The sequence below is a fragment of the Grampus griseus genome, assembly GCF_964374135.1.
Source record: "Grampus griseus genome assembly, chromosome: 20".
Classification (NCBI taxonomy): Eukaryota; Metazoa; Chordata; class Mammalia; order Artiodactyla; family Delphinidae; genus Grampus; species Grampus griseus.
Window position 1 is genome coordinate 20,904,878 of NC_139014.1, and position 23,437 is coordinate 20,928,314.

At 57.6% G+C, this 23,437-nt stretch overlaps 1 protein-coding gene across 2 annotated transcripts; it reads right to left on the reverse strand.

Moving 5' to 3' along the window:
* Nucleotides 1-274: 274 nt before the first annotated feature.
* On the reverse strand, nucleotides 275-22,980 carry STARD3 (StAR related lipid transfer domain containing 3). 2 transcript variants are annotated; one of them, XM_082679768.1, is made up of 15 exons: nucleotides 22,865-22,980; nucleotides 10,491-10,762; nucleotides 7,509-7,586; nucleotides 7,047-7,124; nucleotides 6,870-6,923; nucleotides 6,354-6,471; nucleotides 6,062-6,160; nucleotides 5,790-5,845; nucleotides 5,330-5,422; nucleotides 3,554-3,616; nucleotides 3,292-3,387; nucleotides 2,831-2,910; nucleotides 2,625-2,729; nucleotides 1,403-1,496; nucleotides 275-961 (listed from the first exon to the last, which is right to left on the reverse strand). In XM_082679768.1, the coding sequence occupies exons 2-15, from the start codon at nucleotides 10,710-10,712 to the stop codon at nucleotides 857-859; spliced, it is 1,341 nt and encodes a 446-aa protein (XP_082535894.1). In that variant the 5' UTR covers nucleotides 10,713-10,762; nucleotides 22,865-22,980; the 3' UTR covers nucleotides 275-856. The 2 variants fall into 2 exon arrangements, with proteins under 2 accessions (XP_082535894.1, XP_082535895.1); XM_082679769.1 differs by having other exon boundaries at nucleotides 22,850-22,925.
* Nucleotides 22,981-23,437: the final 457 nt, after the last annotated feature.

Consider the following 23,437-nt stretch of genomic DNA (forward strand, 5'->3'; position numbering starts at 1 on the left):
GGGGAATTTTTCTCTGAGCAGTCATCTGCCCAGATGAACCATTCAAGAAAGTTGGGGGTGGTTCCAGGAACTGGGGCTCCACTGGCTCCATCCCGGCTCTGCGAGGCTCTGAGAGGGTGTGTCATGTGACGGCTGCAGCCTCCGCGCGGTGCTGCCCTTCTCTTCCCTCAAGAGGCCAGGCTGGAAGGACTGCTTTTTTTTTTTGAGTTCATGTCTTTAATCGGCTCAAATTACAAAGGTCCCCAACGAGGCCCTGGGCGGGGCGGGGGTGGGGTGGGGGGAGGCAACCTGAAGAGAACCTGGGAGAGGCAGGCTCCCTGCCAGCACCCACCACTCCCACCTGCAACCTACACCCCCACAAGTGCAAGTGGAAAAAGGTCCCAGACCCTTTAAGTAATCCTAAAACACCGTGATGAGAGAGCAGGCGGAAGAAGGGGGTCCTGCGCCTTCACAATGGTGACAAGGCTGCCCTGACTTCTGTCCTGCCCAGGGTCCTCCCCAACCAAGTCCGAGGTTCCCATTCCAGACCCCGGCCTGGCCAGGTGGGGACAGCGGATCTCCTCTTCCAGGAGGCAGGGACGCCATGTAAACATCGGCAGGATGGACCCCACTGGCCTCAGCGGCAGAGTCAGACGCTTGAGCTCTCGACCTGCCCACGGCCAGGGCTTCCAGGCACAGTGAAGCGCGTGGAGGGTGGCAGCTTGGGGCCGAGGGGCTGCTGTGGGAGGAAGCCCCTTCCTCCCCACTGTTTGAGGCCAGGTCCTCTGTGGGCAGCGGGAGGCCCAACCGGCCCCTCCTCTGGCTCTGGAGGCCGTGGCGACAGGACCCTGGCCCGCAGGGTGGTGAGGGGGCACGCTCATGCCCGTGCACCCAGCTCTCCGATGCGCTGCCGCAGATGAAAGGCAAATTCAAACATGGTGGCTGCGAGGCTCTGGTGGATAAGGTACCGGGGCAGGCGGCCCTGGGGGAGGCGAGAAGTTCCAGGAAGGCTTGCCCTGGGCAGGGGCTCCCCCTCAACAACTGGCTCCAGCAGGGGCTGCTCTGGGCCAGAACACAGGTGCAGCTCTGGAATGCAGCCTAGGCCGCCCTGCCCCCTCCCCCCTGGCAGGAAGAACATGCCGTGCCCCGGGTTTGGCGTGAGTCACACAGAAAGACCTGGGAGGGGCTGGGCTGGCAGGCAGCCACCCTTCCTGGGGTCCTCGGGAGTCAGAGGTAAAAAGGGGAGGCACAAGCCCGCCGGCAACTCAGGGTGAGAAGACCACCTGGACCCTGCCCCCAGTTTTAGAGTAAGAAAGGAGGCAGAGAGTAGGGGAGGCTCTGAGCAGAGCAGGGAGCGCCCAAGGTCACACAGCAGAGGCCCCTCCGCTCCACAGAACCTGCCTCGCAGCCCCGGCGCGCCCACCTTCAGATCTGCATTAAGGATCCAGATGAAGGTGCAGACTCCAGGGTTACTGGCTGACTTGAGCACAATGAAGCCCCCAGGACCATTCTCCCCCCTGAGGAGAGAGGCACCAGTGGGGGACCTTGGAACCAGGCAGAACCCCTGACTCCCCCCCCACCGCCCCATTCTTGGCCCACCCTGGACTGGGGTGGGAGAGGGAAGGGAGCTGCTGGTCCAGCAACCCCCTCGCTGCCTGAGCAGGGCCCAGGACGGGTGTCCCAGAGGCCACAGCATACAGCCCTCCACCCCCACCTGCCATGTGACGCTCGAATCCTCCTACAACCGCCTGCCGATGTTTGCATACCCCCAGTGGCAGGGAAGCCCCAGCTCACCGCCTTCCCAGCCCTCATCTAGTCGGTCCAGGGATTCTAGGTCTGCTCTAGTCCTGAGGAGATGGGCTGGGCGGGCACTTCTCACCAGGGCCCAGCTCTGGGAGTGGTGCAGTGCCACTGGTCTCCAGGAGGGGGCGCCTTGTCAGGCGGCGTCAGGCCTGAGCTGTATGGTGCACATCCCATCTCCATTTAATTCGCCTACAGCTCCCCTGACTCCATATAAGGAAGCTGGCACCCAGAGGGGAAATGAGCTTGCCCATCACCCAGCAAGTCTGCGGTGATGGCGAGACCAGAGCCCCAAGCTGACACTCAAAGAACAGTGCTCTCTGAGGAACCCCAGGACAGAAGGGGAAGAGTGGGGTATCTGGGAGGAGGTCACCTGCAGGTCTAGGATTAGACAGCAGGAGAATTTGAGGAGGCCCTGGAACAGGCAGCAGAGAGTAAGGCCTCTCCTTTGGAGGTACTTCCAAGCGCTGCAGGAAGAAGGCAAGGCCGCGGGGCAGGCAGAGGGGATGAAAGGGGCCTGAGTCTCCTCAGGCAGGAAGTTGATGGTTCAGAACACAGAGCCTCCTGCTCAGGTCCCCCAGACCAGTGCAACCTCATGGCTCCCAGCCCCCTTTCCCGGGCTGGTCCCTATTCATCCCCATTCACAGTCTATCCTGGAGCTGCCCTCCAGCCTGGTGGTGGGTCCAGCCTCCAGCAGATAAGCAGGATTAGGGGCAGCAGGACTGGGGACAGGAAGGCAGCCTCGGCAGGAGAAAGTGCCCAACTGTACACACCGACCCTGCCCTGTCCCCACAGCTACCAGGGGAGGGGCCGGCGTAGACGACCCCAGGCAAGGCTCAGCTCACCTGACATATTTGTGTGTCGGGGGCTTGGCGCAGTGGGTGGTGGCGATGCCCGATGACAGGTATCGGTCTCTGCGCCGCTCAATGCGTCGGACGTTCACGAAGTCCCTGGAGGGGTTGGGTTAGGTCAGGGGGTGCCGAGAAGGTCCAGGCGGTCCAGCCAGGTCCAGGCGGCCTGGCTGAGAGGAGGGAGCTTGGGGGCCACTCACCTGGGGGAGACCACACCGCCCGCGGCCCCCGAAGACACATCGTAGGAGATGAGGGTGTTGTCTTCTACTCGCTGCAGGATCTGCGGGCGTCAGGGCAGACGTGAGGTGTATCCACCCCAGGAAAACCCCAGGGAAGGGTCCCAGCATCTCAGGAAAGCCCCAGGCCAGCCTGCTCTCCGCTCAGGTCCCTTAATTAAGAGCCATTCCCATTCATGGGCACTGGCTGGGCCAGGCGCTTTGAGCTTTTCCTCTTTCCATCTTCCCCACCCTCTCCAGGAGGCACTAGTACCACCATCCCCATTTTACAGATGGGGAAGCTGAGGCACAGAGCAGTCCAATGACATGACCTGGGTCCCCTGGGGGTCATTGGCCATGCTGGGGTACAACTGCACCCTCATCTGCCATGTCGCTCTGCCTCTGCCCTGAGGGGTGACCAGGCCTGGCCCCCTGGCTCGGCTCACCTGGCAGGCTGTCACCGTCTTGTTCCACAGCACCATCCTCTCGGGCTGCAGGATCACCTCCTGGTACACCAGCTCCGCGGGGCAGGGCAGGAAGGTCTGGAGCAGGGCGGGCAGAGGGCTGGGTGGTGCCAGACGTACTCGGGCACACCAGCCCTTCCCTCCTGGTTGGGAGAAACCTGCCGGAGGGTCCCCCTACCCCCGGGCTCTTTCCTCGAGTCCCAGGCAGAGCAGGAGGCGCCAGAACACCTCTTCCCTCACTCACCTTCAGGATGAAGGTCTTGCCATGAAAGGGAACCTCGATGGTGTACACAGTGTCCCCATATTCCTGTGGCAGGGACAGAAGGGTGGCAGGGAGGTGAGCGTAGGGCAGAGGGGAGCCTGGGGGGCAGGAATGGGTGACAGGCAGGGCAGGTTTTTAACAGCTCAGGGTAGAAAACTCCAGGAGTTTTGGGATATCTGAGCAGCCATTAAAGAACAGTGGTTCTGGGACCTCCCTGGTGGCACAGTGATTAAGAATCCGCCTGCCAATGCAGGGGACACGGGTTTGATCCCTGGTCCAGGAAGATCCCACATGCTGCAGAGCCACTAAGCCTGCGAGCCACAACTACTGAGCCCACACGTCACAACTATTGAAGCCCACATGCCCACACGCCTAGGGCCCATGCTCCACAACAAGAGAAGCCACCGCAATGAGAAGCCCATGCACTGCAACGAAGAGTAGCCCCCGCTCGCTGCAACTAGAGAGCCTGCGTGAAGTTATCTACAAAGACCCAACGCAGCCAAAAAATAAAAAAGTGGTTCTGCCTCCTTGCCTCCTTCACTGTTGGTGGGAATGTAAATTGGTGCAGCCACTATGGAAAACAGTATGGAGATTCCTCAGAAAACTAAAAGTAGAATTACCATACGATCCAGCAATCCCACTCCTGGGAATATACCTGGACAAAACTATAATTCAAAAAGAATTCAAAAAGTCCCTATGTTCACAGCAGCACTGTTCACAATAGTCAAGACATGGAAACAACCTAAATGTCCATCAACAGATGAATGGATATAGAAGATGTGGTACATATATACAATGGAATACTACTCGGCCATAAAAAAGAACGAAATAATGCCATTTGCAGCGACATGGATGCAACTAGAGATTATCATATAAGTGAAGTAAGTCAGAAAGAGAAAGACAAATACCATATGATATCACTTATACGTGGAATCTAAAATATGGCACAGATGAACCTATCTACAAAACAGAAACAGACTCACAGACATAGAGAACAGACTTGTGGTTGCCAAGGGGGGGAGGGGGAGGGAGAGGGATGGACGGGGAGTTTGGGGTTGGTAGATGCAAACTATTACATTTAGAATGGATAAACACCAAGGTCCTACTGTACAGCACAGGGAGCTATCTCCAATATCCTGAGATAAACCATAATGGAAAAGAATATAAAAAAAGAATGTGCATATGTGTATAACTGAGTCACCCTGCTGTACAGCAGAGATTAACACAACATTGTAAATCAACTACACTTCAATAAAAAAAAAACAACAGTGGTTCCGACAAATGTTCTGCAATGAGGAGAGAAAGGCTTTTGATATCAAGTTTAAAGGCAGGAGCACAGCTGCGGCTGCAACCACGAAGGACCGTGTCTCCAGGCCGACAAGGGCTGCCAGAGGAACTGGCCAGAGAAAGGGATGACGATGTTTTCCCTCTGTTTTCCAAGCTCTCTGCCATCTTTTTAGATAATACTGTTTTGACCCTGAAACAAAACACCAGACACAGGGCCGAAGCCTGGCTTCCCCTTCAAAGCTGGAGCCGAGGGAGCAGAGCAGCAGGGGCGGGAAGCAGGGAGAGGGGCGGTGGGAATGTCCAATGCAGCCCAACCAAGTGGCTGACCCCAGGGCTCAGCCCCCTCTCCCGGGGTTAGGAATATGGTTCCAACCCGTGCAATCTTTGGGCTTATTTCTCAGGCCTCAGAAAAGGGAGGGAAAACTCCCCACAGGAAAACCCTCAGGATCAGGTGGGAGACAGGTTTCTTACATTATTCTTCTCAAACTTCCAGTTCTCCTCCTGGGCCAAGATCTGGTCCACCACCGCCATAGCCTCCTTCCCCTGGAGGATGTACTCCCGTTCCTGGCCAGGGATGGGAGTCAGGAAGGGGTCAGCCTGGGGTCTGCACCCCACCTGCTCTTTCTGCACCGGGCTGGGTGGGAAGCCTGACTCAGCCAGATGTCCAGATGCCGGGTCTGGGCTGGTCTCCCGGGCCCTGCGGGCTTCCTGGGACCAGGTGCCGTGGCTGCGGTTGCTACCCCCAGGCCCCAGGCAGGAAGCAGACCAGTGGGCCTGACCGACAGTGGGGCACACACCCAGATGGACACGGACTGGCATTCAGGCTGCCTAAGGTCTACCCTCTGCTGGGAAGCCCCTGCCCACCTGGCTGAGCGCACCACTGGCCCCTCGTCCAGCGTGCCCACCCGGGGCGGGGCAGGCAGCCAGATACCTGGGCAGAGAAGCCTTTCTTCCCAACAACTTCTTCATCTGATTCATTGTCAGACCCTGCAGAAAACAAGCAGAGGACAATGGGAAGAGGCGGAGAGAGCGGGGCGGCGGGGGTCGGGGCGGGGGGCGGGGTACAAGGGCAATGGTGTAGGGGTATGAAAGCGGGTGTGGCAGAGGGCTGCTCGCTTTCCCTGGGGAGCTGACACGAACAGAAAGAACAGACCCAGCCAACGCCCCTCCCCGAAGGCAGTTCTCCCACCCACCAGCCCTCACCTGCAAAGGATTCTGGGGGTGAATAGAACTGGCCCTCGGACAGGGCGCCGGAGAAGAGCAAGGGTCCTCGGGCGACAGCAGCCTGGGCAGCGAGATACCCTGGGGGAGCAGATGTGGGCAGCCATCGCCCCAGACCAAGGACAGTCAGCCTGGGGTCCCCCAGCCCAGGCTCACCCTAAGGCTCCTAGAGGCAGAGCTGGCAAGAGAGCTCAGAACTGGCTCTCAGGCCCGAAACTCTCCTCTCCTGGGTGGGGCCGACCCTCACTGCACCCCCTCACCCCCCAGCACTCACATCGCTCCTCCTCAGCCTCCTGAGGTAGGACTTTGAAGTCAAGGAACCAGGTCTCCAACCAGGCGAGGACGAAGGAGACGATAGGGAGCAAGTAGCCGAAGGCCCCTTTGCTGAGCAGCTGTGGAGGGAGGGGGCTGGGCTCCACGGCAGGGAGTCACCTCAAACCCAGAGCCCCACCCTGGGGCTACCAACTCTGGCCTACACCCCACTCCTGGTACCAGCTGTGGGGACCCTCTGGGGCACACGCCTTTGAGATGGATGGATTAATGGGTTCTGCAGCAGGATAAACTCAGGTTAGGCTGGAGGAGGAACTTTCCGTCCTTGGGGCTGCAGCAGGGCGAGTGCGGAAAGCCAGTGGAGATGACCCCTTAGAAATCTCAAAGGACAGGATTCCCCCTCACCCCAACCCCGACAACAGGGTCAGACACCCAAACTCAGAGGAGCGGCCCCTTCTTGGGAGAAGCCCACCCCTCAGGCCAGATGCCCACCAGACCAGCCAGACCCTGAGCCACTGACCTCAGAGAGGATGACCTTGACAATGAGGAATGCACTGGACACCAGCGTGGTGACCTGCCCAGGGGAGGGAAGGAGGAAGAGAGCGAACACAGAGGCTGGGGAGTGAGGCCTTCTCCATCCCATCTCTTGCGCCAGCCCCGCCAGGGCCTGAGAGCTGCCAGGAAAGTGGCATCTTACCGCAATCACCCACCAGTGCCGGAGCCGCAGCACAGCATAGCCCAGGAGCAGTCCGGAGAAGCGGAAGGCGGCCAGGACCTGGTGTGGGGGGCCGGGGAACCATCACGGGCAAGCCAACGGCCCTACCCCTGCTGAAGGCTGGCCTCCCCCTCCAGTCCTGCTGCCTGAGGTTCCCTCCACATGGTGTGCACACCCCAGGAGAGGATGGCCGAGGCCAAGTCAGCGTTTCTTTGGGGACGATCTGGATGTGACCTTCTTGGATAGGGGTCTCTCGTCTTCCCCTCCCACTTGGGGCTCTCTGAAGGTGGGGCCTCATGTAGGAACCCGTTTGAATACTGAGGGCTCCCTGAAGATAGGAGCAAGTCTCCCTGATCAGATTAGGATGTGTGTTGCGAGAAGAGAATCCAGCGAAAGAGTCACGCTCCTATGCCCTCTGTCCCCAGGATCTCCAAGGCCACTCACCAAGATGTCAAAGAAGGAAGTTTTAAAGCTGTAGTGGACGATCTCCTGCTCCAGGTTCTTCTGGATGCCTGTGTTGGTCTGAAGAGAGAGATGTGGACAGCTCTGCAAGCGGAACCAAGTCCCCAGGGCTGCCCCTTGTTCTCCCAGGGGGGAGGGGGCGGGAGGGGGAGAGAGTAGAACCAGGAGGAGAGGCTGTAAATGCTCAGCTACCACCCAAGAAGCCCCTGAGGCAGCAGGGGAGCCCAGCCAGGGACCTGAGACCCCAGCACTATTACTGTTTCTCTAAGGATCCAGGCAGCCCAGACAGGCGGGGCTAAGCTGAGGCTCAGACACTTGCGGGCACACTGCCCAGGAAGAGGCAGGCCTGGAGGGCCTTGGGGCTGTGCAGGAGAGGCGATGAGCCCTATGCAGGTAGGCAGCGCTGGCACACAGGGTGCTGGGAGCATGCCTCTCACATAATTTCATCTCCCTCCCACCACTGCGGTGCTCTATCTTCCCAGCCAAGCATCCATCTGGGGTGATGGGGGCCAGGGGTGGGCAGTGGTGTCAGACGGAGCCCCAGGTGGCAAATCAATTGATTAGGTTTGTGCTTAATGGGCAAAATCCATCATGCTGCTAGAGGGGATGGCATTCAGAGTGAGCAGACTGGTCCTTGACCCTGCCCTAGCCACCCACACATTTTCAATGGGACCCCTGAGACCCTGGCTGGGGAGTGAGGGGCCTGGATGGACACTGAGAGCTAGAGCAGCCTGAGGCTTCAGGAGGAATGGGGTGGCAGGCTTACGCCTCTGCAGGTGGGGCGCCAGCCCCCGGAGAAGGGGGGCACAAGGGGACTCTCAGGAATGGGGCCTGGGAGCCCTGAAGGGGAAGAGCCTTCACACCTGGACCGGGGCTTCTGATCTCCGGCAGATGATATGAACTGGGGCAGTGGGGCTTGAGGGGGCTTGTTAAAGATACAGATGTTCAGACACTGGGTCTGAATCTCAGGCTGAGCTGAGCATCTAGAATGGTTATAGAACTCCCAGGTGATTCTGATGCTCGGGGCAGGAGCCAGCAATGTGGACAGCCCCTCACTGAACTTCGAGCCCCGGCACATCCCCACTGAATGCCTCAACCTCAAGACCGCTCTGAGCCCCGTGGAGTCTGACGCCTCGCTGCCCCTGGTCTGACACCGCACCCCGCCCCAGCTTGGTCCACCTCTTCCTCCTGACTGCTCCCTCTTGGGCTCCACGGCCCCTCCCACCCCTAACAGCCCCTGTCCCTCAAGCTCTGTCTTCCACCATTTTTCTCTTTACAGAGAACTCTCCCTCTGCCTGGGTACCCGCCTGCCCACTGCATGAGGACCCAGGACAGTGGAGTTCCAGCCCCTGCTTTGCCAGGGGCTACAAGACTTTGGCACAGGTCTTATAACCCGGCCAGCGTCGTTGCATCCACTGGGCAACACACAGTCTGTTAGAAAATTTAAAAAATATATGCTCCAAAATATGAAAATAAGATGACAGAACTGAAAATTAATAAAATTTCAATTAAGTGTCTACTGAGTGAAACATTATGTTGATTCTATGAACTATTAAATCCAGCACTCTGAAATTTTTCATCACATTTGAAAACAATTTGGAGGTTAGATTTGCGCACTTTGCAAGAATTCCCAAGTCTGCATGATGACTGCTAAGCTATTACAGCCAATACAGCCAGAGAGTTTCAAAAGTAAAATTATCAAAAATTTTTTTCAGCTCTTTTCTGGCAAGTAAATATATATACTGAATGAAGGATGGGGGTGAATTTTAGTGCCTGCTTTGAGATGCTGCACGGGACCTTCAAAAGCAAGAATGTCTAGGACCTCGGAAGCTCTTCAAGCGGCCCTGAACCTTGTTGGGCCTCAGCTCTCTCATCGGTAAGATGGTCCCAAAGGCCCCGTGGCTGTGGCTCCTCACTGAAGGTGCCAGCTCATCCCTGTGCACAAAGGACAGTCACCCTCAGAGCCCTGCCTTGCTTTCCAGCTCAACACGCCTGGAATCAAACTTACCCTCTTCACCCCTAAAGCAGCCCCTTCTCCAAATTCATTTCTAGCACCATTCTCCTGACACCTGAGCTTGCGATCTGGAGGAAGGGCACCTGCCATGCAGAACTCTGACCCACTTTGCACAAGGAGAACAGGGGGTCTCAAAGAGGCTGAGTCCCTTGCTGAGGTCACACAGTTACTACAGAGGAGAAGCTGGCACGGGACCAAGCCTGGGATGCCCTGTTCCACAGCTCCTGCCTCTATATCAGGTCTTGCTCTGCCCTGTTAGCACCAGGGGATTAGGTCCCACCACCAGCTGGCCAAGCACTGCACAGGGGGAGAAGGGGGCAGACCCTGCCCCGACAGGCAGCTCCGCCTCCAGACTGCTAGGTGGCATCTCACCAAACCCAAGAGGCCAAACTGGGGGGCACTGGAAGAATGCCCCAAGTGGGGAAGGAGAGCTGGGTGCCACGGGGAACTGGGAGTTTTTACTGGTTGCTCCCCACTGTACCCTCTGCTTTTAGCACAGTATCTGGGACACAGCAGGGGCTCAAAAATGTTTGTTGAATGAATGAATGAATGAATTGAGCCAGAGGGTAATGTAGAGCAGAAAGAAGACAAAGCTTTCAACAGCTCAACCAGAGTCCTCTGGGCTCCCTCCTCAAGAGTGTCCGCTAGGGGGCAGTATGGCGCAGAGGTCAAGACTGCAAGCTCTGGAGCCAGAGTCTGGGTTCAAACCCTGCCGCCTTCACATACTTGCTGAAAGACTTCAGATAAACGACTCAGCCTCTCTGAGTTTCTTTCTCTGGAAGATGAGAACAGCTATTCTTATCATCTCATTCTTCCTTTTACCTGGAAATCAACAGTCCCCCCCCCGCCCCCTGCCGCCGGAGGCAACCCTCCCATACCGCAGATGGAATAACTGAGGCCCAGGCAACCCCCACAGTGCGGCCTGTGCCTCCAGCCTTGCCCCCACTCACGTTCAGCTCAATGATCCAGAGCAGGGAGATGAAAAGCAGGTCGAAGGTGACAAAGAGGCAGAAGGTGCGGCGGACATCGGAGATGGACCGGCGCTTCTCGCGAGGCGGCGGGAGGAAACGCGAGGAGAGACTCTGGCTGTGGGACAGCGACGAGCCGAGGGAGGCCACGGCTGGCAGGCTGCGCTCCAGGTCACGGGCCGGCTCCCCAGACAGCTTGCTCATCCTGGCGGCCCCCACCTCCAGGCAGAGAGGGCCGGGCCTCAGCGGCACGGCTGCGGGAAGACAGGGCGGCTGGCTCAGGTCCTGCATGTCAGGGTCCTGGAGGTCCTGGTCACCTCCCTCATCCCTTCCCACGCAGCCCCCGGGGACCCCGTTTGCTCCCAAACACATCTGCCCCTCAGCCCCAGCCTAGCCCGGTGGCCCGGGGCCCTCTGCCTAATTTCCCACTGTGGCCGGCCGTTCAGGCTGGAGGGGTCTGAGCATCCCTCTCACTCTGTCGTGCTGCTACACCCGCCATCCCCGGCAAAGTCTTGCAGCCCCACGGTCAGCCCTGGAGGCCTCTGGGATCCTCCCCGATGTCTGGGGGCACAGCCTGCTCCTGCCAAGCGCTGCCCTGTGGTTCAGCCTCTGGGCCTGCCCCCACCCCCAGGAGAAGTCAGTCCCAAGCTCTGTTCTTTGTTTTCCAAGCACAAAGCCACATTCCCTCCCAGCAGCCAGCCCTACCCTCCCACCCCCTAATCCATGGCGACTGGGAGGGACTTCCTAGAGCAGAGTGCTCTGCGCTGGGGGCGGGATGGCGGGATGACATCTTCATCTCCAGCTATGTCCCCATCACTGCCACCTCAGGCCCACCCAGCACGGCTCTCTCCCAGCGCTCCAACTTGCTCCTAATGGGCGCGTCTCCAGGCTTCCTCTCTCCACCCCGCAGCAACCACCTCTCCACACAACAGCCAGAGAAAGCTTTTCAGAACATGAATCAGATCCTGCCGTTCCCCACTTACAGCCCTTCAAGGGCGCCCCCCGGGTCTGAGGATAACAGCACCCTCCTCGTGATGCCCTCGCAGGGCGTGGCTCTGCCTGGCTCCTCGCACCACTCCTCGCACAAGGCACGGGCCCCGTCTCACTATGACGGCCACCCGGGCCTTCTAGGTCCCTACACGTGGCAGCCCGGTCCTGCCTCGGGGGCCTTAGACCTAGCTCTCCGGGCTGGGTGGAATGTTCTCCCCAGTCCTTTCAACGGGCAGCTCCAAAGCCCTCTCCTCAGAGCCTCCCACCCTCCTGTCCCCAGTCCCAGTTAATTTACGGGGCTTTACCTTCTTCAGTGAACTCTCACAATCTGAAACCATCTTACTGATCGTTCTGCAAACGCCATGGTGCAGGCCTTTATCTGACTTGGTCCCTGCTGTCTCCTAGGACCTAGCACAATGCTGAATAAATGGATGGCCCTCAGCTCCATGCTACATGGTAGAGAGGACCAGGGCAAACCCAGCCACTACCCAAGGCTCGCCCAGAGCTCCAGTGCCCACAGAACACTGCGCCCATGGCCGTGTTTCATGCCCACACAGGGCAGGATGGTTCCTCCTATTCTTCAGATAAGACAGCCAAGGTTCCGAAAGGGTGAATGGACTTACCCATCCCTTACCTGCCTGTGCAATCACGAGGCTGAAATCCTCATGAACCCTAGAGACAAAAGGGGCCCTGGAGCACCCCCTCCCTGCCGTGCAGGCCCCAGGCCTAAGGTCTCTGCTCTACCAGTTTGCTGGCGGGGGCCCTCAGCCCCAGGCCTAAGGTCTCTGCTCTACCAGCTTGCTGGCAGGGGCCCTCAGAGGCCCTGTCCCCTGCGCGGGGGGAGGAAAGGTTTAGTCTAGAGACAGAGAAGAGCTGATGCAGTGTAGTGGGGCCTGAGTTTCTGGGAGCCCATCAAGGGTCTCCCTGAGTGTTCTCACACGCCAGCACCAGGGGGCAGGTTTGGGGGCCAGTGGAAGGGGAGCCCTAGATCTTTGTGCTTGATCCTGGGAAGGCAAGATCTAACCAGTCTCCCCTCCAGATTCACCGTCCCCTCCATACGTTTGCTATGTCTGCTACCTTCCACGCCCCACTCCATCTACTAAGTCCAAAACAAGCCCCCCGTATGTGGCCAGCAGGGGGTTCCAAGCAAGCCGGATCGCCCATCCCTCTGCCTCTGTGCCAGTGGACACAGAGCTGACTGTTCTCAGCAGAGGCACCAGCCCAAGGCCATCCCCCCACTACCACACTCTTGGGATCCCTGTGACAAGCTCACCTGGAGGGTATTGAAGGAAGGCTGGGCCCAGCTCTGGAAGGCGGCAGTCAGAGGAGGGGATGTGACAGGCCACAGGCAATGGGACCCCCCAACATCCATCAGCTGGATCTGGTGCCAGACCGCACACTCAGCGCATCCCTCACTGAGACAGGGCCGCAGCCCCAGGGCAGGTGACATTCGCTTGTCTCTAATAGCCCTCTTGTCTCCTGCCAGACCTGTCTCCATCTCTCCTCCCCCTTTCTGTCTCTCTCACAAGCTACCTCTCTACCTTTCTTTAGAAGTGTCTCTGTACCCTCTCCCACGTCCATCTTTATTTCGCCCCCTCTCTGGTTCTTCCTCTCCATCTCTCTCCCATCTGTGAGTCTCTCTCCACCCCCATCAGATCAGTCTCTCTCATGTTTCCCTCTCTCTCCTCTTTTCTACCTGCCTTCCCCCTCTCCCTCTTCCCTATCTCATGGCAGGGCGCTGTGACTTCCCCACTCCCAGTCTGCTCCAGGGTCTGTCTGTCTTTCCCCCTGGCTTTCCCCTTCCTTTCTGGGGACAGGACTTGGGTGGCAACAGCTTGGGTGTGAGACACACTCAGAGTGGCAATAGCACTGACACTCACACACCTAGATATCCCTGTGGAAGCGAGAGACAGACAGGGGCTGAGAGCAGAGGTGTTGGGGGAGCCCGGGTGAGCTGTGGACAAAGGGATGTGAGGGAGCCAACCCCGGGAGCTCTGAAGCAGGGGTGGGGGCGCCTGGCCAAGAGGCAGAGAGAGAAGGGTTCTACATTACCCTCCCCCAGGAAAGAAACTCCGGGTCCAAATAAGCAAGAGCTGGTAGGGTAGAATGGGCACTGGTCAGGAGTTAAGACCTGAGCCCCAGTTTGAGGGCAGCCACTAACCCTGAATAACTTTGGGCAAGTCCTTCTTAGCAAACCTCCGTTTCTCTATGTGGGAAAAAGGTCCATGGTTTAACTTAAAACGAAACAGCAACAAGAAAACCTTACTTAGAATCTCAATATACGGGAATTCCCTGGTGGTCCAGTGGTTAGGACTCTGTGCTTTCACTGCCGAGGGCCTGGGTTCACTCCCTGGGTGCAGCCAAAAAAAAGAACCTCAACATAGAAAACAGATAAAAGCAGGACTGTGTGGGTCCTGCCACAAGACGCGGCCACAGAGGGCCCCACCGGTCAGCCTCTCCTCAGACTCCATCCATGGTCACCTCTGAGGCGCCTCCTTGGGTGTGGTTTGAAAATAACTCATTCAGACGACTTCAAAAGGCTTTTGAGCTCCCTCCGACCACCTGCCAGTCTAAGAGGTGAAAGCCACCTTGGCCTGGAACTGCCCTGACCCTGGAGGATGGAAGGTGGCAGCTGCCGGCAGAGCAGCTTGGCCTGGCCTCTGCCCACCGCCCCCGCCAGGGCTGCCGCGCAGCCCCCTGGGAGCAGCGCCTCCTGCCAAGCCCACCACCTGCTGTCACCGGCCCTTCCCAAGCGCCTTCAGAGGCGTCGGGAGAGGAGCAGCACGTGTGGCATGAAGGAGTCCGCCTGGGCTGCCTGCAGACTTGACCCTTGATGTGTTTGCGGAAGCTGAGCGGCTGAGGCTTGGGGAGGGTGGCGGGGAGGGAGGGGAAACTGGAGGTTTTATCATCCTGGGTCTGAAGGGAAAGAGGCGTGGGGAGGAGTGGGCAAGGCAGGTCTCTGGGCCCAGGGAAAGCTCAGCAGGCAAAGGGGAGGGGTGGGCCCTCACGCCCCCGCCCAGGCCTTCTCTTACTCGCCCCAGGAAACACTAGCCCGAGCGCAGCAGGAGCTTTGGGTGGGGCCCGACTCAGCGGACAGCAGCAGGCAGCTGTACTGTGCAAAGAGGACTGGACTCTGCGGCCAGGGCTCAAGTCTCAGTCTGCCCTCACCAGCCGTGCGAGCCGGGGCAAAGGGAACCGTTCCGAGACTCGGTTTCTTCAGCTGCATTAAGTAAAGGGGACGCTAATATACTTAATGCCATAGAACTGTCCACCTGAAAATGGCTGAAACGGTAAATGTGACGCTGTGTATGCTTTACCACGATAACAAAGGCAGCAATGATTGCTACCGCCTCAGGCTGGCATTTACGTACGGGTCGGGAGAAGGATGGCACGTGCTTGGATGGAACCAGCAACTGGCAAGGCCGTCCAGGTGAGAGGGAGATTAAGTGGGGTGCGGGAGGGGGTGGGGCTTACACCACAGTAGTAAAGTCACCCCCAAAGGCCTGAGTTCAAATGTGAGCTCCACAGTTCACCCGCCTGGTGACCCAGAGCAAGCTGTCCAAGCCTTCAGCCCAGGTTCTCTCACCTTGTGCACTAAGGGCCCAGCTACTGCAGCTCCAGGCAAATGTGTCTCCCCAGGGAGGGGCTGCGGCGGGAGGTGGGGGGCTGCCCTGGCTCCCGGCACAGGCTCTGGAGCGTGGGGCCTGGGACTGATCTCTGATACTACCCCTTCCCACTGGTGCCTGCTCCCCCCACCCCCGCCTCCCCCAGGGTCCAATCTCCACGGTTCTTAGGTGGCAGGGGCACAGACAGGGTCCTTCCCAGGCCTCAGTCACACCCGAGGCCAGAAGCTCCGGCCGGCGTTTCCTGGCCAAGGCAAGTCTGCAATGTGAGCGATGTCCCTCCCTCACTCAGCAAGCCTCCAAGGCTGCACCTGGAAACGGGGGAGACCTGTACTGAGCCTGGGCCACCTGGCGGATCACAGGAGACAACGGTGCGTGGGGAGCGCGGCACCACAGAGTCAGCGTGCCATAGGCGTCAACCACGGCCACCAGGCCACCACGGCTCCCTCTGAGGTCCTCTCACCCTCTCCTCTGCCCAGCTTCCCACAGAGGGCTGGGCCGAGCCGCGCGAGTTCTAGCTAGTGTTCCCTCCACCAGCTGCGCTCTGTGACCCCGAGGGGACGGAACAAGTCTCATCCACATCCAGAAATGATTCTCACTTCGGAGCAGTGCGGCTCCTCCAAACCCTCTCCCCAGGCTGAGGGGACAGGAGACACGGGCTCAAAACACATCCTCCACGCTGCACTGCTCAGGAAATGCTGGCACTAGCCACGGGGGTTTCCCTGACGGGTCCCTAACTCAGCACAAATCAGGAGGAATCGGTGAAGCCAAGAAAGGACTGGATGTCAAGCCAGGAGAAGATTCAAAGCCTGGATTCCCACCTTACTAGTCATTGAACCTCTCTGTGCCTCAGTTTTCTCCCTGTAAAATGGGGGTAACAGTAGTACCTACTTCTTGGAGGCATTATAAGGACTAAGCGACTTATTACACATAATGGCCCCGAATAGTCCCTGACGCAGAGCGATCGCTGCAGAACGGTGAGCTAACATGACACCCCTGCCTCTTTGGCGGAAACACGGCCTCGAGCTCTGACTGCCTCTGGGGGACGGCTTCAGGCCAGGGCTGGGGTTGCTCTGGACCAAGCCCCTGTTAATGCCCAGGTTAATGGAGAATCCACAGCGGGGCAGGAGGCAGAGGCTCTGCGTGCAGAAGAGGTCGGCCTTGGCCTGTGTTCTGCTGCTGGCCGGTCTGGGTGGAAGCTGGCTCGGGGACGGAGGACAGCAGACCGAACAGGCCTGCAGACCATCCACTAGAAACAAATCTGGGCTGGCAGTGGCCCACGCTGGCCCCCTGCAGACATCCTCTCCTTTACTCACTGCACCCGCTACCAGGAGCTATGGAGATGAGAAGACTGAAGCTCAGAGAGGCCTGCCTACAGCCCCCCAGCCTGGATGCAGCAGAGCTGACCCCAGGGGCACGTGGGCTTCCCTCAGTGCTGGGCTGGGACCCGGTGAACCCAAACGTGGCTGCCTCCAGAGCCTGTGCTGGCTGGGGAGCGAGCTGTCAAAAGACCCCAAAGAGCTTAACAGCCATCCAGGCAGGGCCTGTGGAGAGCCCAGTGCCCTCCGCTCCACATCTGAACGATCAACAAATCCTTCAAAATCCAGCCAGTAGCTGCCACTGCTCACCACTACCATCACCTGCCCGAGCCACATCTCTCACCTGCTACAGCTTCCTGACCGCCTCCTGTCCTCGTCCCAAGTCTATTCTCAACGCAGCAGTCAGAGGGATCCCAGTAAAAGTCAGACCACACCTCCCAATGCCCCAAACCTCCAAGAGCTTCCAGCTGCCCCAGAGTAAAGGCCCAAGTCCCCACCCTGGCCTGTAAGCCTCCTCTTCCCCTGGCCTCCTCCCCTGGAACCCTCTGCTCCAGCCACACCAGTCCCTCACTGTTCCCAGCCCTGGACGCTTGTTCCTGCTGTCCTGTCTGTTCCTCCCCTAGGTCTCTGTAATGTCCCCTCCCTCCATTCTGGTCCCTTTGGAGAGGCCTTCCCTGGACACCCTATTTAGCCCCAACCTCCACTCCCTTCCCCTGCTTTATTCGTCTTCACAGCACACATCACCCCAGACATATTATATGTTTGCTGGGCTGTTTCCTGCCTGCCTTCTTCCACTGGAACAGGGACTCCCATGCTCTGCTCACTGCTGCGTGCCCAGTTCCCAGAACGGTACCAGGCTCACCTGGTAAATATTCACGAAATGCGCTGAACGACTACTTCCACCCTCTCCTGCAGCATCACATGCACAGGTGTACGTTCACACCCAGCCCTGGAGGAGCAGCCCCACCTGTCCAGCCTCTCCTGGAGCTGGACTCCACCCTCTCTTGGTGTTTCGTGCTGCCCAGAGACCCGGCACCTCCACTACCAACAGGCAAGGGGGACTGGTTTCCTGGGCACCCTCAGGCAGGGCGGCAGCTCCCCTCTTCCCTGAGCCCCAACTCACAGAGAGAAGACCGGGTGAGGAGCTAAATCCCTCAGATAGCAGAAGGGTCCCCGGCACTCTTCTCTTGCTATGGGGTTGATACCCCTCCTCCAGTACTGTCCAGATCACTGGCTGCTCCCAGGACACACCATGGCCAGCTGGTCTCCCTTCTGTGCCTCCAGTGCCTCTGTTTCCCCATTTTGGAATGACCTCCGGCCCCTGGGGGGAGCTCCAACTCTTCAGAGACCAGTTCACAAGGCACCTCCTGGGCAAACCTCACCCTCAGCCTCAGGATTCCCCAAGCCCAGGTCTCGGGACTCTGCCCCAGCACTTCCTTCCCAACACGCTAGACCTGAGCCTCAAAGTCCTCTCTCCTTAAGCCCCTGAGGCCCAGTGTCTGGCCATACATGGCACATATCTAGTAGGTTCACTGGGCTGTGGATCTGTAATGCCTACCCTGGAACAAGGGAAAGGGTGTGGGTTTGGGGGTTGGTCAGCAGACCTGGAGTTGAAAGCCCAAGGCCGTTCTTTTTTAGGCTGTGTGCCCTTGACCGAATCACTGAGTCTCTCACCTGTAAAATGGGGATGGTAGAGTGCTCACTTCACAGAACTATTGAAAGGATTAGAAATAACACCTGCAAAGTGCCTGTGTTTAAATAACAGTAGCTATTACTAATATTAGGGGCCACAGTGTTAGAGGCAGGGCCCTGGGCCGGGCATGTGTAGCATGGCACTCTGCCCAAACTGAGGGTCCATCAGTACTGCTAGGTGGTAGGATGGGCCCTGACCTCAGGGAGCTGCTCGCCCAGGATGGTACACATTAGGCTCTCCTGTAGTTCAGGGCTCAGTGGCCCATGCCATCAGCCTCGACAAAGTTGGCTTACTGGCACCTACTCTGCTCCACCCAGGGGACTTGGGAAGTTCCCTGGAGAGGTAGGAATTTAAGGAGAGGAGGACACGGCAGCAGTGACAAATAAGATATCAAAGCCCAAGCCAGGCTCTGTTTCTCCCTTCCTTTTGGGGAAGTGGAGAGGGTACAGTCAAGCCAAGATACCATATTGATCACTGTACACTCCCTACCCCTCCCCAGCCCAGAAGGCTCTGACGGTACAGTGTATTGGAAAATCCTAACGAACTGAGATCTACTCAGCCCTTCAGTTCCCTCTACATGCCAGGCCCTGTTAATGTTGGAGATGCCCCCTGCTCTGTGATTCTCTGACCCCTGGCCTACTCAAGGGCTGGTGAGTCAGGCCCCACCCGACCCCTTGGTGCTGTTGGATACAAATGGGGGCTAATGAGGTCAAGTTCTCAAGGTCAGTCTGGAAACAGCCTGTCATCTTCCAGGGCGATCTCAGTCCTATCAGCCTACTTGAGGGAAGGGCTCTGCAGGGGTGGGGGTGATTCAGCACAGACTCCTCCCAGCACCAGCTCTGACCAGACAAAAGCCAGGATCTGCCTCTTCCCAGGCAGCAAAAGTTCAGAGGGACACACAACGGCCGGATGGGATGCCTTCCTTGTCGGTTATCCCACTGATGTGGTAGCTGCCCCTTTGAGGGCTGGGAGTCCGAGGCAGTTTCTGGGAGACAGCTGTGGACCTGGAGTCAGAGGATGGTTCCTTAAGTTCCTGCTGAGACACCTCCCAAGTCTCAGCTTCCTTGTCTGTAAAATGGGGCCAACCATCTCTACCGTTCAGTGCAATAAGTGTGAGCTGTCAAACGTACAAGATTTTTGGTCTCACCCACGCCCCCCCTCCTCCAAACAAGTCTAGGTGTGGGAGAGCTCAGTTTACCGCAGCACGAGAACTGAGAGCGTACAGGGTGCCAGACGCTGTGCTGCTCCCTGGGGATATTCAGGGGCTCCGGGTCTGCTGAGGGAGGCTGACAGATAAATGTACAGTGCCATGCTGTGATCAGCACTTTCAGGGAGGAACGAACAAAGGACTGTGGGCTCCCAGAGAAGGGAGCATCTGACCCAGGCTAGAGTGGGTGAGGTCAGGAAAGCCACAGGGAGGAGAAGCCATTTGCCTCGGGTCTCCACATCTACCAGCTGGACGTAAGGAAGATGGGCATTCCAGGCACTAACAAAAGCCCAGATTCAGGTTTAAAGCACAGGCCCAGCCCACAGGAGTGCATGCTGACCTTACCCCAGGGACCTGTCCCCAAACACGGGTACCAGGCCTCCAGACCTCCCCAGGGCATGGTCCCTGCAGGGCACACTTCATGGCCAGGTGAGGGAAAGAATCCCCAGCCTTGGCAGCGGAGACTGCCTCTGCCCTCCTGCCCACCTCAGCCCCCTCCCCTGCAAGAGCTCTCCATTCTCTGAGCCCACCCTGGTCTCTACCTCCTTCTGGTAAACTCATTTTCTCGCTCTAAGGCCCCTCACTAATTGTCAGCTCCTCTGGAAAGCCATCCTTGGCCTTTTTCTTGCTTGGGTTCCCAGAGCTCTGTGTACATTTCTCTAGAATTAATGCTTGCCATGTAACATTTATTCATTTCCAGATTCATTTCTTGAGCAGAAATGACAAAGAGTCATTGAGAAATGACAAAGAGTCATATTCATTGACAAAGAGTCAGGCTTTGGGGCTCTGGGACAGAATGAGAAGTAAGCCACGTCAACTGTCCTCAAGCACTTTATAAAATTAAAAGTTATAGGCTTCCCTGGTGGCGCAGTGGTTGAGAGTCCGCCTGCCGGTGCAGGGGACATGGGTTCGTGCCCTGGTCCAGGAAGATCCCACATGCCGCGGAGCGGCTAGGCCCGTGAGCCATGGCCGCCGAGCCTGCGCGTCCAAAGCCTGTGCTCCGCAGCGGGAGAGGCCACAACAGTGAGAGGCTCGCGTACCACAAAAAAAAAAAAAAAAAGTTATACCCATTGGGACTTCCCTGGTGGCACAGTGGTTAAAACTCCACGCTCCCAAGGCAGGGGGCCGGAGTTCGATCCCTGGTCAGGGAACTAGATCCCACATGCATGCTGCACCTAGGAGTTCGCATGCTGCAACTAAGGAACCCACCTCCCACAACTAAGACGGGGCCCAACCAAATAAAATAAATAAATAAAATATTTTAAAAAGTTATACCCACTGTTCTATATTATTCTTATGTAAAGAGTAATAGCTAGGCTTCCGTGGTGGCACAGTGGTTGAGAGTCCGCCTGCCGATGCAGGGGACGCAGGTTCGCGCCCTGGTCCGGGAATGATCCCACATGCCGTGGAGCGGCTGGGCCCGTGAGCCGTGGCCGCTGAGCCTGCGCGTCCGGAGCCTGTGCTCCGCAACGGGAGAGGCCACAACAGTGAGGGGCCCGCGTACCGCAAAAAAAAAAAAAAAAAAAAGAGTAATAGCTAACATTTATTGAGCACTCATGTGCTCACTGTTTTAAGCCCTAAACATACACTATTTCCTTTAATACTCACAATAACTGTCAGGTAGGCACATGACTATCTCCATTTGACAAATGAGGAAACCGAGGCAGTGACTTCATCAAGATCACAAAACAGTATAAGAACGCAGGAAGTCTGATTCAGGAGTCTGTATTGTCAATCATCATGCTATTACGGACAGGTGCTGCAGGGACTCGGGGCAATATTTAGCCTTGGGGGTGGTGGGGGGAAGGTGGTCCAGAGGTGATGCTGCCTGAGCAGAGCACTGAAGGACAAGCAGAAGGTAGCCCAGCAGGTAAGAGGAGAAGGGGCTTTCAGGCAACGGGGCTGGAGCATGCAAAGGCATGGAGACACAAAAGGTGTGGACAAGCGCATCCTGCAATGCCGTATTATTGGACCTTAGGGTACACACAGGGTAGGGAAGAGGTAAGGTCATTGAGAGCTCTGTAAATTGTGCTAAAGATTCAGTCTTTCCCATAGGCAATGGGAAACCATCAAAGGGTTTTAAGCAAGGAAGTGACATTATGAGATGTGTTTCTAAAGGATCATAAGAGGCACTTCCTTGTGGCGCAGTGGTTGAGAATTCGCTTGCCAATGCAGGGGACACGGGTTTGATCCCTGGTCCGGGAAGATCCCACATACTGCAGAGGAGTTGAGCCGGTGCACCACAGCTACTAGGCCTGCGCTCTAGAGCCTGTGCACCTAGAGCCGGTGCTCTGCAACAAGAGAAGCCACGGCAATGCGAAGCCCTCGTACCGCAACGAAGAGTAGCCCCCGCTCACCGCAACTAGAGAAGGCCCACGTGCAGCAACGAGGACCCAATGCAGCCATAAATTAATTAATTAATTAATTAAAAAAAAATAAAAGGATCACAAGAGTTACAGTTTGGAGGCTGGGTTGCAGGCAGCCATGACTGGAAGTTGCTGGGAAGTCACTGCAGTCATCCTGGTGAGAAACACATCAACAAGGGTGGTAACAAAAGAGAGGCACAGGGCCAAGTGTGAAGCATGTTCAGGTCACCTCTTAGATATGGGAATTGAGAAGGAAGAGGAAGTATAATTCTCAGGTTTCTGGCTGGGATGAGGTGGTAGAGAAAGAATGAAGCTGCAGGGGAGAAGGCAGCAGTTCAAGTTCAGACGAAGTGAGTGGCAGCTGGAGTGGAGCTGTACAACTGGTAGCTGGATGGCCAAGTCTGAGGCTCCAGGGCGGGGCACTCCGCTGAAGATGTACATCTGGGCGCGTTTCGGGTATTTAGGTGGTGTAAAGCTGAAGCCATGAGAGTTGACGATACCACGCAAATTCAGTGTACAGAGTAAGGGACTGGGCGAGAGGAGAATGTGAAACGGTATTTCTACCGTCAGAGAAGTAGGAAGAAAATAAAGGGATGCTGACGCGGAGGAAGCCAAAAAAGGCGGAGAGAGGCACGTATCAACTACTTCAATTACGAGTTAGTATGCACCTCTAAGAACTCAAGAAAGATACTAAAGGGCCCTTCTGATGTCAATTAGGATGTCATTCACTGCCATTTCCAAAGGAAGTTGAGGGAGACCGGATGACAGACGCAGACCTACAGTAACTTGTAGATATATTCCTCCTCATTCTCAGGCCCTGACCCCTCCCCATATCCAACTCCTGTCCTTTAATACCCTGATACCGCCCCCTCGCTTCTCCGCTCACAAAGAAGAGATAGGCTTTGGAGGCCGATCCGGGACGCCCCTCCCGGGCTCTCTCGAGTGGGCGGGGCCGCGGACGGTCGACGCCCGAGACCCTCGAACCCGGCGCGGGGTGGAGCAAGGCCAAGCAGAGGAAGGGGGCGGAACCTGGGGCGCAGGGGGTGTGGGAAGGGTCGGACGGAACTATGAACGGACACCGGCTAGAGAGGCGGGATCTGCTGGCAAGACGTAGCCCTCGTACCACCACCCGGTCCCACTGACCTCTCGCGGACCCACCTGCTCCATGTCAGCCACGGCCCCAGTTCTTCTTAGCCCCAGCCGCAGCCGGTCTCCGCGGCCCCAGCAGCGCCTCGGAGAGGAAGGGGATCTCCCGGCGGCGCCACTTCCGCCACTGAGTCCGCCCCCGAGAGCGAACGTGCGTAGGACTGCAGCCCCGCCCCCAAGCCCTCGGGCCCCACCCCCAAGGGGCGGAAGTGGGGGCTGCAGCTAAAGTTAGGCCTGAAAGGATATTCCTAACGGTAGGGGTGTTGGAAAGAAGCCCAGGGGCATCATCCTTATTGGGCCACACAGGCCTGGCACTGTGGAGAAAAAGGGATCTTCCTGAGGGGAGGCCTGTGGGGCTGGGGGACAGGCCCTTTGGAGGAATCCAGTTACTCTTGAAGGACTCTTCCTTCCCCCTCTGCCTCTTTCAGCCATCCCCAGCAGGATCTAGAACTCCTGTGGTCCTTCCCAAGATGGCTCGGAGCTTGTCAGCAGTCAAGGCTCCAAACTAGAGGACTGGACACTAGGGTCGAGGACCTGACCCTTGGATGACCACCACAGGGTAACAGGGAAACCTGTTACCTCCTC

Bases quoted from the DNA above. Each gene is read 5' to 3' on its own strand.
- STARD3 (XM_082679768.1), bottom strand. From the start codon at position 10,712: ATGAGCAAGCTGTCTGGGGAGCCGGCCCGTGACCTGGAGCGCAGCCTG. The intron at 2,730-2,830 runs GTGAGTGGCCCC...CAACCCCTCCAG, and splicing joins GGCGGTGTGGTCTCCCCCAG to GGACTTCGTGAACGTCCGAC. The intron at 962-1,402 runs GTGGGCGCGCCG...CGCCTCCCCCAG, and splicing joins TCCTTAATGCAGATCTGAAG to GGCCGCCTGCCCCGGTACCT.